This window comes from Cavia porcellus, unplaced genomic scaffold (genome assembly GCF_034190915.1).
Source record: "Cavia porcellus strain 051 isolate PalLab524CR breed Dunkin Hartley unplaced genomic scaffold, mCavPor4.1 scaffold_11, whole genome shotgun sequence".
In the NCBI taxonomy this organism is placed as follows: Eukaryota; Metazoa; Chordata; class Mammalia; order Rodentia; family Caviidae; genus Cavia; species Cavia porcellus.
The window spans coordinates 57,561,018-57,573,784 of record NW_026947494.1 but is presented as its reverse complement, the minus strand read 5'-3'; the positions used below and the strand labels follow the sequence as shown (position 1 = coordinate 57,573,784).

Here is a 12,767-nt window from a genome sequence, read left to right as displayed (position 1 = left end):
AAAGCTATATGTGATAAGAAACTAGAGAGAAATAGGGACAACTCTTCCAGCAGCCGCAGACAGATTGGAAAGCTATGACACTTTTGGGCAGTGCAGAACTACACACGTGGAAGGAAAATGCTATGACTTTAGTGAGTAAAGGAGTATAGCTCAAGATCAAGCTCAGAGGTAGAAAGGTTCAGCAACACTCAGATAGACAACGGGCTGGCCCCCTAATCTCAAAACTAAAGAGGCTAGTGAGACCCAAAACATACAAAGCATCCGGAGAAGGGGAAAGGTGAAAAATAGCCTAAAAAGGGAAGGCAGAGGTCATTATTGATAGTGTACAGGATTTAAAAGTCACAGTAGTCTTATCGCTCTGTTTAGTTTTATTTTGTCCAGTCTGTCTACCCAGATCAGATTTGAGAGCATAGACATCTAACCCAAAAATAGCAGGTTATACCATGGTAATCCCTTAAGTTAATTTCCTATTAACTTAACGGAAATCTTGTATTACTTATACATTGTCTTACTATGACTGATCTTATTTGAATCTGGTTTGTTAGACTGCGGTTTTGCCTTGGCTGATTTTATTCAAACTTGGTATGCTTGATAGTATCAAGTCTTAGAGGCAACTACTCTGAAGATAACAAGATATAAAAGATATCCATACCGGTTTTGATTAACTGCTCTCAAGTCTTACAATGTTTTCAAAGTTGTGTTTTTATAAAAATAGCTATGTAATACTATGCTTAACTATACCAAGCCTGATGATATGGACAAGTGTATTGAAAATAACAAGAAAGGATAGTAACTACGGTAGATCACCTAATATTGTGTCTTATGTGTCTTTTTCATTGCATGTTTTTCTAGGAATTTGTTTTGTTTTCTTTTTATGATCTGTTTTTCCCTATAATACAGGGAGGATAGATATACGTGTCAAAATTCACACATGGGAAGAATTTTTTAAACTATTTATGGAAACAGATTATATAATGCAAGATGTAATGAACAGATACTCTGAAGAAGAGACACTAAGAAACCCAATGCTAATTCTGTAACATTATGATATAAAATCCTAGCAATACTATTTTTTTATTTTTGTCTTTTTCCTTTTTATCGGTACCAGGGATCGAACTCACGACTGCCTGCTTACAAGGCAGGTGCTTATGCCGCTGAGCTAAATCCCCAGCACCCCCTAGCAATACTATTATTCACTGCTCAGAGTGATATTAGTCTAGTCTCTTAAGTTCAATTTCAGCATATGTACAGGTAAGGATAGCTACTACAAAGAGAATGAGACATTATGGTGGTCATTGACTTCCCCAATGTCTGATCTTGAGGACCTAAAAAGCTTTCATCATCCTGTAATGATTTGATTAGTTCTATAATACGCAGTATGCATTCAATGTTGTAAAGATGAGGACAACTATTTGGAAGAAAACTAGAGACAATAAGATAGACAGTGAAGATCTCCAGTGGACTTGCTCTGAAATCTGTATTTCTTTAAATTGTTTCTTTATGAACTGTTTTGTTCTGTTTTGATATGTTTAATTTTACCCTCTTTAAGATAAAAAGTGTATAGGACTGATAACCATATAACTAAGTTTTTGTTGGGTCACTGAGCAGAACTGTTGACGGTGTTACTATTTGAATGTCACTTGTATGCTTTAATTTTGTAACCTGAACAACTATTTCTAAAATGACAATATGTAACTTATCAACTAGTGATTTATTTTTATGTAATTCTGTATTATTTTTACCCTTTTTTCTCCATTTTTTTCTCTTTAAATAATAACAAAATAAGTAAACAACGCCAACCAAAACAAACAAAAAGACTTTCACTATTTCTGTAACTACAAAAATATTCTATTTTAATAGTTCCATAATTTTTTGTCAACTATATACTTAACCTGTTAGAAATACACAGCATAGCTGTGGTGGGCGCTGTCGGCATTGCGGGCCCAGGGCAATGGGACATCTTCCCGGGACCGACCTGTGTGCTGGTCCCGCAGTGACAGGTTTCCGACATCTCTCGATGGAGGCTCCCACAGCCCCGTGGGCTTGGGCCTCAGGGAGTTCTGGAAATCGAACTTAGAATCTTGTGCTGGCTAGCTCAATAGTGAGTAAAGAGATGTCTCCAAGAAAGCAACTGTCAAAGGACAGTGAAAATCTTGAGAAGGATGAAGACCAATGAAACTCTCCATAGGAGTCCCTAGAAGCACTTAGAAATGGTCGAATTGACATAAAACAGTTGATAGCAAAGAAGAGACAGCTGGCAGTAGAGGCAGAGCAATTGAAGCCACATTTTTTAAAGGAAGTCAGTAGTCACTTTGATGATATTGTGACTACTCTCACTGAAAAATCTGTCTCATTAGACAATGGTGGTTCTGCTCTTACAACTTTTTCCATTCTTGAAGAAATGAAAAATGATCATAGAACTAAAGATATGAGAGCACCTCCAGAACAAAGAAAGATTTTTATTTCAAGACGCTCTATCTTGGATGAGCTGTTTGAAGTGGACCACATCAGGACAATATATCACATGTTTATTGCCATCCTCATCACACTTGTAGTAGATTATATTGATGAAGGAAGGCTGGTGCTTGAATTCAATCTCCTGTCTTACGCATTTGGCAAATTTAGTATTGTTATTTGAACATGGTGGGCCATGTTCTTGACTACATTGTTGATTCCCTACTTATTTCAGTGTTGAGCCAATGGCTACAGGAAGAGTTCTCATCCAATTATTTCTTCTATGGTCTGTGGCTTGTTTTTCACATTCTTCCAGCTTGGGATTCTAGGTGTGGGACCAACATATATTGTATCAGTATATGCACTGCCACCAGCTTCCCGGTTCATTGTTATACTCGAACAGATTTGTTTGATAATGAAGGCCCACTATTTTGTCAGACAGAAGGTGCCAAGAGTACTAAATGCAGCTACGGAGAAGTCAAGCACAGTCCCCATACCCACAGTCAACCAGCACTTACACTTCTTGTTTGCTCCTACACTTATCTACAGGGACAGCTATCCAAGAACTCCTACTATAAGATGGCATTATGTTGCTATGCAGTTTGCACAGGTTTTCAGTTGCTTGTTTTATGTGTACTACATCTTTGAAAGGCTTTGCGCACTGTTGTTTAGGAATATCAAACAGGAACCCTTCAACACTGGTGTCCTGGTCCTGTGTGTATTTAATTCCATCTTGTCAGGTTTGCTGATGATGTTCCTTTCTTTTTTTTGCCTTTTTGCACTGCTGGCTCAATGCCTTTGCAAAGATGTTATGATTTGGTGACAGGATGTTTTACAAGGATTGGTGGAATTCGACATCATACTCTAACTATTATAGAACTTGGAATGTGGTAGTCCATGACTGGCTATACTACTATGTTTACAGGGACCTGCTTTGGTTTTTTTCAAAGAGGTTCAAACCTGCTGCCATGTTAGCTGTCTTCACTTTATCTGCTATAGTTCATGAATATGCCCTGGCTGTTTGCTTGAGTTATTTCTATCCAGTCCTCTTCATGTTCTTTGGAATGGTTTTCAACTTTATTGTCAATGATACTCAGAAAAGGCCAATTTGGAACATTATGATGTGAGCTTCCCTTTCCTTGGGCCAGGGAGTACTTGTTTGCTTTTGTTCTCAAGAATGGTATGCATGTCAACACTGTCCTCGAAAAACCCCACATTTCTGGATTATGTCCGGCCATGTTTCTGTACTTGTCGATATGTATTTTAGAAGATCGGGCTTTTATTTTTTTCTTTGTCACCAAAGATATGAATGTTCTCCCTGATTCAAGGCTGTTTCCAGCTGTTACCAAAGTTCAGACCACTGCAGCCTTCACAGCACATCGTGACTCACTACATTCCTAGTCCACCTGAAGCTGGGCTAAGCCCACTGGATTCTTGTATTCTTTTTTTTCTTCTTCTTAACTTTATCTTTTTTGGGAGAAAGGAGACTTGTAGCTGAGGTAATGACAGATTTTTTGCTGTGTCATCTCACCTTAAACCCTGGTTATTGTCTGTTTCATGACCCTCTCCAATCAGAATCTAAACATCTCACTTTTTTTTGGCCACTGAATTATCGAAAAACACTTAGGAAGAGTAAAACCAGTAAGTGCATCTATCTGCCTTAGAATTTTTTTCTATGCACATCGTTGAAAGTTATGCTAATTAAACATGCAATTGGAGAAGACAGGTAAATAACATGTAACAGTATTTGCTATTTCTAGTAGAAAGGGAAAGTAATCTATTTTCCAAAGATAATCTTATTATGTACCTTATTTTGTATTGCTTTTAAAGTTCAAATCTATTCAGCGTTTTTTCCTTCTCTGTGCAATTTAGGCCACAATTTTTGTGAAGCAATTAACTATCTCTCCCCTTGAATTCTTGAGTTTGTATCTATAATAATAAATATATTGAGGAGGGGGTCAGTAGGAAGGGAAAACGAAGTGCACATGATAAAAAAATTTGCTCTTAAAACTTCTAAAGTAAATTTTTAAAAGATTTGCTGAGTTAATTATGTGTTCAAAGTAGTTTATTGTGTAATTTACATAGAAGATTTTTTTAACTTATTTGAAGTTAGAAGTATGCTTTGGTACAGTTATTTTATTGTCTAATAAATACTGACCAATTATTTTGCAGACTAGTGAGTCTGTAACATAAGAATTAATCACTTTCATTAATATTCAAGTAGTCATTAAGGATCCAGAAGCTGGCTTCTGAAGTATTTGTTCAGTTGTTACGGTTTTAATGGTATGGTATTTTTAGATGAAACAAATTAGTATGTAATTGTTTTAAGGAAATTAGTATAGGATTATTTTTAAGGGACTTTTCTATTTGTGGTGTATCCAGGTTATAAGATGCCCACTCTGAAAACAGGGTGGAAGGTAGGGGTTATTTTGTCTGCCTGTATGAGGTATGCTTATGTTTGTAAAGACTGCACTAGAAGGGACCATATAAATCAACTTTCTACCCAAAGAAGTGAGATTTATGAATTATTCAAAGTTATGGCTAATTGGAGCAGCTACTTGACTTTTTTGGATTTGGGAAGTTTTGCAGAATTTTTTAAAAAGACAATTACAATCTCCCAAGTAGATAATCTAGTTTTGTAATAATCACATGTAATGTGGATCACAAGCATCTGGCGGAATCATCCTTTTTATTCACCGTAACTTTGATCCAGATGAGCTGAGGAAGTTTTAAACAAATCAACAACAAACATGCGCCCCAAGAGGGGTTATTTTTAAATGGATATTCTGTTGTGCCTCCACTAAGTAATATTCTGCACAGTACCATAAATGGAGTAAAGCTGTAACCACCAACAGGATTCTGGCATTTTTTTTTCTGAAAATCAGAATGAGTCAGTCATTTGAATTTAACTACTTTTGAAAAATAATAAAAAAATAAATAGTTCTAAGAGTTGGTTATGAATCTAGTGAAGCGAGAGTCAATCTTTTGAAGTGAAAGAATGGAATTTTAAGGGGTATATTTCTGTTATTACTATAAATGTGCATTCTTATGAGAGGACTTTGTTGTTCTACAGTGATTGTGAATACTGCATTTGTTGGACTGATGCAAACTTTAAAAAAAATTTTTTTTTAATGCATTACTGGGGATTGAACCCAGAAGCATTCTAACATTGAGCTACATTCCTGCTCCTTTTATTTCATTTTTTAAATGTTTATTTTTTTTTTCTAAAGACAAATTCTCACTGTGTAGTTCAGACTGTCCTTGAACTCATAGTGATCCTCCTACCTCAGCCTTCTAAGTACTGGTGTTATGGGTATGTACCACCACACTTGGCTACTTATTTTTAATTTGAGATAGGGTTTTACTAAATTGCCATGCTGTGCTCAAATCTGTAAGCTTCTTGCCTCAGCCTCTAAATTCTGGGGTTATTGGGATACAGCACTGCACCCTTTTGATTAAAGCTGCAAATAAATACATAAATTAAAAAAAAAGAAATATACAGCATAGAGATGCAGTTTTTTTGCCAGGCATGGTGGTACACGCCTATAATCCCAGCACTCAGGAAACCTGAGGCAGGAGGATCACCTTGAGTTTGAGGCCAGCCTAGGCTACAAGAGAGATCAACATCAGCCTGAATTGCATAGCGAAACCTTGTCTAAAAACCCAAACAAACAAAAAAGCATACTTTTTCTATTTTTTAGTCAATGCTTACTGCCTTACAATAATTACTTGTAATGTGTCTAATAAACCGAAGAGTCTTTCACATGGTAAGTGTCTTTCACATGATAATTACACATTCAGTTTTTCGAGTGGCACATTACTGTCTGTTTAAAGGAAATGCTAATCCAAGCTGAAGTTTGACTATATTGTTCTTTCCTTAGTAAGACCACTTCTGAAGACAAGAAGAGATAAAAGAGCCTGGTAGGAGAGTTCCTGGGAATGAGGCATGGGAGGAAAGTGGACTGCACTGAGCAAACAAGAAGGAGGGAGGGAATTTGCGGTAGGAGGCTGATGGAGCAGAGAGGCTCACAGGTTCCAAGTGAGTCCCTGTGGGACAAACCCGTCTTACAATATGGCCATCAGGTGTAACAAGAATGAGGTACGGATGAGCAGATTAACCCCAGTTCTCTTGACGGTGATAATCTGACATTATGAGCCTTTACAGATAATGAACCAACTTGGGATATGAACATACATGGATGCAAACAAATCTTGGAAGTATTTCACATGTCTGCCAGTGTAGTGGACTGACAACTGGTGGTCAACTTTTAACACCCAGCTGAACTGAATCAGCATGGTGCTGGATGTGGAGAGCCCAACTGCGGATTGTTGTCAACATAAAAAGGATAACTGAAGAGGAAGAGGTGACGCTGTTGCTTTTTCTAGAGGAGCTCGTTGAACTTCTGATCTGAACTGGCTGTCTTCATTGTCAGAGGAGCTTAGGACCTTGTCCCTCAGAATGGATGCGGTTCACTTTAAGGAAGCTCTGCTCTTTACTGCTTCCTGGCTCTGGAGGAGAAGATGTTTACTTTCCTGGAGAAGCTTGTAGCACTAACTTCCTGATATTAACTCAGCTGTTATCATCTGAGGAGCTTAGAACCTTGTTTCTGATGGCTGTTGTCCTTACTTTGAGTGTCTTCCTGACTCCTGTGCAGATCCCTCAGCCTGCTTGGCACAGATTCTTCATTGGCTGGCACCGACTTTCTAGCTTCCACTCCTGACCTTTGGGCCTTCCTACCACAGATCCATTAAACAGACTTGCATGAGGCATTGTCATGGGCTCTAGGTCTTCAACTGGACTCATGTAGGACATGGCCATGGGATCCAGGCCTTTAGCTGGATTCTTTGCATCTTTAGCGTGCGGACAGATTTCCTGTACTTTTTTGTGTTTGACTCTTTGGGTAACTATTATAAAATATTTCTATCAATTATGGATCCTGTATTAAACCATTTTCCTTGCAAACTGTGACTACAACAACCGATAAAAAGAGTTCGATAGTATTTCTGCATTTTTTTTTTTTTTTTAAACATTGTATATTTGTGTCAAAGGTGCAGTTGGATTTAGGAAGATTCTCTTCCTAAGTAGGGGACATAATGTATCGACAACATGTGCTACAGAAGTCATGTCCACAATAGTGCAAAGCCTACAGTGATTACCACATTGTAATATTTACAAGGGTTTTAAAGGTCACAAAGCCTTAAAATAGCAATTGCCTCCTCTGTACCCCCAGGCCTCAGCTTCTCTGCAAAGTGGGACACGGGAAAGAAATCTTGAGCATACTGCATACCAGCAGCTGAGAATAGTGGTTGAGGATCCTATGAAAATGCAGGTCCTGACCCAGGAGGTCTGGGCTGGGAGCTGAAGTTCCAGATGTCTAGCAGGTTTTGGACGATGCAGTGGGGGGCTCAAGTGCAGGGCCCAATATAGTCTCCACCCTTATTTCAGTGTATAGGAGGCTGAGCACTACTAGGCAGCTGTGGGGGCAGTGCACCAAGGCATGCCCACCACGGGCTCTTGCCTGCGCTTAAAACCCTGTGTAGGACACTACCGAAGCGGGGATTAGCACTACTCCAGTTTTGTTCAGTTTCCTGTAGTTAATGATTTTTTTTCTGAAAACTCCAGACAGCCTGCACCAGAAAAAACTGGGACCAACAGGAAAGAAAGGGCTGTACCTGCTTCAGTCCTAAGACAGTCAATATAGCTTTGCTTTCCCAGCAAATGGCAATGTGGTCAGTTGGCTGATTAGGCAAAATTTTTGTTTTGTTTTGATTTAGTTTTCTGAGACAGGCTCTTTCTGTGTAGTTTAGGCTGGCCTTGGGCTCATGGCATTCTTCCTTTCTGCCTTAGTCTGCCCAGTGCTGGGTGGCATGGACCACCATGCCTAGCCTAGCAAAGTATTTATGGCTAATCTGAAGTGCCATCTTTGCCATATATTTAATTCCATTAATTCCTAGGTCTGTTTCTGAACAAACTATTTCCTTTTTTCATGGTGCCGGGAATTGAATCCATGGGTGCTCTACCACTGAGTTACATCCCCAGTCCTTTTTAAAATTTTATTTTGAGAGAAAGTTTCACAGTAAAGCTGGGCATACTGGCACAATCCCAGTGCTCAGCAGGCTGAGGCAGGAGGATCCCCTTAAGTTCGAGGCCAGTCTGGGATATGTGAGTTGAAGGTCAGCCTGGACTACATAGACCCTGTCTTAAACATACACTCACCGTTTTCCAATCTAGCACTGAATTTGTGATTCTCCTGCCTCAGCTTCCCCAGGAGCTGGAATTACAGGCACATGTCAGCAGGTCTTACAAACTATTATTTTTTAAAAAATTGATTTATGTGTTTATTCTGGTGGAAGGACAAAATGTTAGCTCTGTATGTTAATTTTGTAACTTTAAAATTATAAAAATGATTCTACTAGTTAATTTTATAAATTTATGGGTACCTTTTTATTTTCAAATCCCGATTCTTCCAAATAAACTCCAAATAATACTGAATTATCAACCCTCCAAAACAACAACAAACAAACTCCTAATGAGGGGCAACTGAATCAAGATTTAGAAAAAAAGAAAATCAACATTTTCATGACAGTGTTCCCATCCACGAAGTATTGCTCTATATTTAACCAGTCCTTCTTTCATGCCCTTTAAGTAAAAATGTATTTTCTTCATTCACGTTTTATATGTATTTTCTCTATTCACATATTTGTGAGGTCAACTTAATTTGGAAGGCCATTTTTAAATGAAAAATATTAGTGAAAAAATTGTATACAGTACCTTTTCTAAAGCAGTGTGTAATTCCTTTTCATGTTCTGGCGGCAGCCTTAGAAGCAGGACTTGACAGGCATCTTTAATCAGTGGGACAACACTGAGAAATATTAACACAGCAATAAAAAGAGAACAGAGGGGATCGGCAACGAACCACCCGAACTGCTCTATCAGAACTGTAGACACGATCACACCAATACTGCCAAGTGTGTCTGCCAAAACATGCAGAAATACACCTACAGATAAAATATATAAGAACATTACAAATTAAGGGCATCTCATTGAATTCTTTCATCTATTCTACTAATATGGCTGGGTAGCAACTAGGCACCATGCACTTTGCTAGTGTCTGGTAATTCAAAACGCCTAAGACAGGTCACAGTTTCAAAGCATTCTGAGCACAGTAAAAAGGTAAAGATGGGACAAACTAAGGACATGGATTGGTGAGTTTAAGACTCTGGTTTGTCTGGGAAGGCATCAAAAAAACTCATGCTTGAATCAGTTTTTGACTTATCCAAGTTCTTTATGTTAAACAGGAAAAAAAGAGATTAATAAACCCTCATATTTATCATACAACATCTCCTTCCCTTTTTAGTGTGTGTTCATAATAGCAAAGTCTTCCCCTGCAATCAGTATTTATTCAGTTGTCACTATAAAAATGATTCCACTGGGACAGAGGCTGTAGCTCAGTGTTAGAGGTGCTTATCTGCTAGGTAAATTTGAGCGTCTGGATTATTTCTCAGTATCACAAAACACAATGACTCTAAAGTTACATTAATTTATTTAGAAATGGAATTTACCAACATATGCATTCTTCCTTTCCTGTTTTCTTTCCCTCATTCCCCTGCTCTCCCCTCCATTCCTTTCCTCCTGTCTTTTTTTGGTGATCTAACATAGGCACTCACATTTGCTAGACAAGCAGCTCTCTGAGCACCATCCACAGCCCCTTCATTTTCATATTTTCTTTACTGTGGTGAGAACACTTAACCTGAGCTGTATCCTCTGGACGATACCACACATCCATGGTGCTTGCAGACAATGTTATACAGTAATCTCCAAAACTGACCTTGCTTAACTGAAACTTCAGCCTGTTGACACTGACTAGTAACCTTCATTTCTTCCTCATGAGTCACTACCACTCTGCACTCTGATTCTATGAATGTCATGTTAGTGGAAGCATGTAATAACTATCTTTCTGTGACAAACTTATTTCACTTACCATAATCTCAAGGTTAATCCACGCTGTTGAATATTGCAGGATTTTCTTTTTTTAAGGGTGAGTAATATTCTATTTTACTTATATAAAAGCTTTTATATTTTCTACAGAACATGACTTCAGATGTATTTTTGGGCCACATACTGTTTTGGTATTTTTTTGAGAAAGAGTCTAACTATGTAGTCCAGGCTGGTTTTGAACTTGCTGTGTGGCATAGGCTGGATTCAAATTTGCTATCCTTCTGCCTCAGCTTCATTAGTTTTAGGATTATAGGCATGTGTCACCCCACCTGACTGCCACATACTGCTTTTTACAAATGCAGCTGTACAAGATGGTCAATATTTTTTTGGTTATTTATTTTATTTTATTTTATTTTTTTTTAAATACCCGGGGATTGAACTCATGACCTTGTGCTTGCCAGGCAGGTGCTTATGCTGCTGAGCTAAATCCCCAGCCCTAAGATGGTCAATATTTAATACAAGCAAACAATATCAGTTGAGAACAAGGAGAAAGGCAAGGCAGTGCTTTTCAAGGACTCACCCCTCATGTTGGCATTCATGCCTCCACCTGAGGGACCATGGCTGTGACTGTGCCCATGGTCACTGTGTCCGTGCGTGTGGTGTGAGTGGCTGTGATCAGACGAGTGACAGCCTCCTTGAGAAGTTCCATGGCTGTGGCTATGGGCATGGCTAAAGGCACAGATACCAATAAGGTTTACGATCAGTCCTCCAACTGAGACTGGCTAGCAAAAGGAGAAAAGGAAATCTTTAAATTTGTAATTTAAAAAATGAACTTGTTACTTAAAATTATACAACTGTATGTTTTTGTTTATACTTTTGAAAACATTAACAGTAAACCCTAAGTTCCATATGTTAAAAGTGTGAATTTTAGAAGAATCACTTTAACTTTCAAATACCAATCAAAAGTGACAAATTTGGATTTATTTTAAGTGATTAAAAATGATATGTATTTGGTTTATAAATGTACCTGGCTTATGTATAAATAAATGGTGCAAAGTTTTTGTTTATTCAGAGTCTGGTTTTTTTTTTTGTCTTTTTGAGACAGGGTCTCGCTATGCATTTCAGGCTGGCCTTGAGCTCACTTTGTAGCCCAGGCTGGTCTTGAACTCACAATGATCCTGCTGCCTCAGCCTCCCGAGTGCTGGGACTACAGGCATGAGCGACCATGCCCCACTTTATTCACAGTCTGAAAGCACTGCTCAGCACGGCATATACACACTGCATTTCTACTCTCGGTTTTTTAACTAGGTAAATTTCAACAGTACCTATGGATAATGATTGTAACATATTAACTAGTAGGTTCTAAATATAGTCTCCTGTGGCTTCTACTTATTAATTCTTCTTGTGTCTTTTGAGACAGGGTCCAGCTAACTTCCCAGGCTGCCCTTGCATTTCCCATCCTCTTGCCTTGGCCTTCTGAGTAGCTGAGGTCATACTATGCACCACCTTGCCTGGCCTTTGCTATAACTGTGCCATTATAGATAAGTTTTCTGAAGTAAAAAAGGGATAATGAAAATGCAACATGCAGTAGCAATCTCTTGAATTTTTAACAAAGTAAATAAAATTATCTGAACTTCATAGTGCCACAATAGTACTCCAAAGGATAAACAGTTTACCTTTGATTATCTTCTTTCACAAAATTATTTTGAATAGCAGCTCACATACTACTAATTTACATTTATCTAGTTTTCTTCTTTAGATAAATTGATGTTTTATAAAAAGAAAATATAAAAATGAAGAACACAAACAATTTTAATCATTTTTTCGCAGAGTAAAGAAAAGATTTACTAGACATGCATGGGGCTTATTTACGTTTTTTCCCCCTTATTTACTACTTGTGACACTATCGATCTGGCAGAATTTAAAATTTCAGTTAGCTTTATAAGTTTATGAGTTAATGAGTAAATGAAATCAAATACTGCTTACAGAAAGCTATCACCTTATAAGTACTTCTTTCCTAGAAATTCGGTTCTCAAGAGTTACTTCTTTTCTAAGAAAATAGTGTATCTTCTATGTTTATATTAATATACACATAACATTTTAAAACCAATAAAATTGCATTATTTTTTTTTTTTGTCTTTTTCCTTTTTATCGGTACTGGGGATCGAACTCACGACTGCCTGCTTGCAAGGCAGGCACTTATGCCGCTGAGCTAAATCTCCAGCCCAAAATTGCATTATTTTGCAATTTTTCATTTTGTACATCTTGTAGATAATTTTCGTGCCAGTACCTATCTCATTCTTTATGGGCAAGAAATTTATTTAACTAATCGTTTCACTGGTACCCACAGGTTTATTTCCACTTTTTGGGGGAG

At 37.9% G+C, this 12,767-nt stretch overlaps 1 protein-coding gene and 1 pseudogene across 3 annotated transcripts in view; one reads left to right on the top strand and one right to left on the bottom strand.

The window, feature by feature from the left end:
• Window positions 1-12,767, bottom strand: part of Slc30a5 (solute carrier family 30 member 5) — a 41,060-nt gene that overhangs the window by 5,693 nt on the left and 22,600 nt on the right. For 2 of the 3 annotated variants that reach the window (XM_003462680.5, XM_013144431.3), the window contains 2 exons: window positions 10,974-11,175; window positions 9,227-9,453 (listed from right to left, as the gene is read on the bottom strand). In XM_003462680.5, coding sequence (XP_003462728.2) covers window positions 9,227-9,453; window positions 10,974-11,175 — 429 coding nt within the window. Of the gene's footprint in view, window positions 1-694; window positions 8,727-9,226; window positions 9,454-10,973; window positions 11,176-12,767 lie in introns of those variants that run through there. The other variant, XM_063258287.1, reaches the window with a different exon arrangement.
• On the top strand, window positions 2,114-7,417 carry LOC106025924 (sterol O-acyltransferase 1-like; annotated as a pseudogene).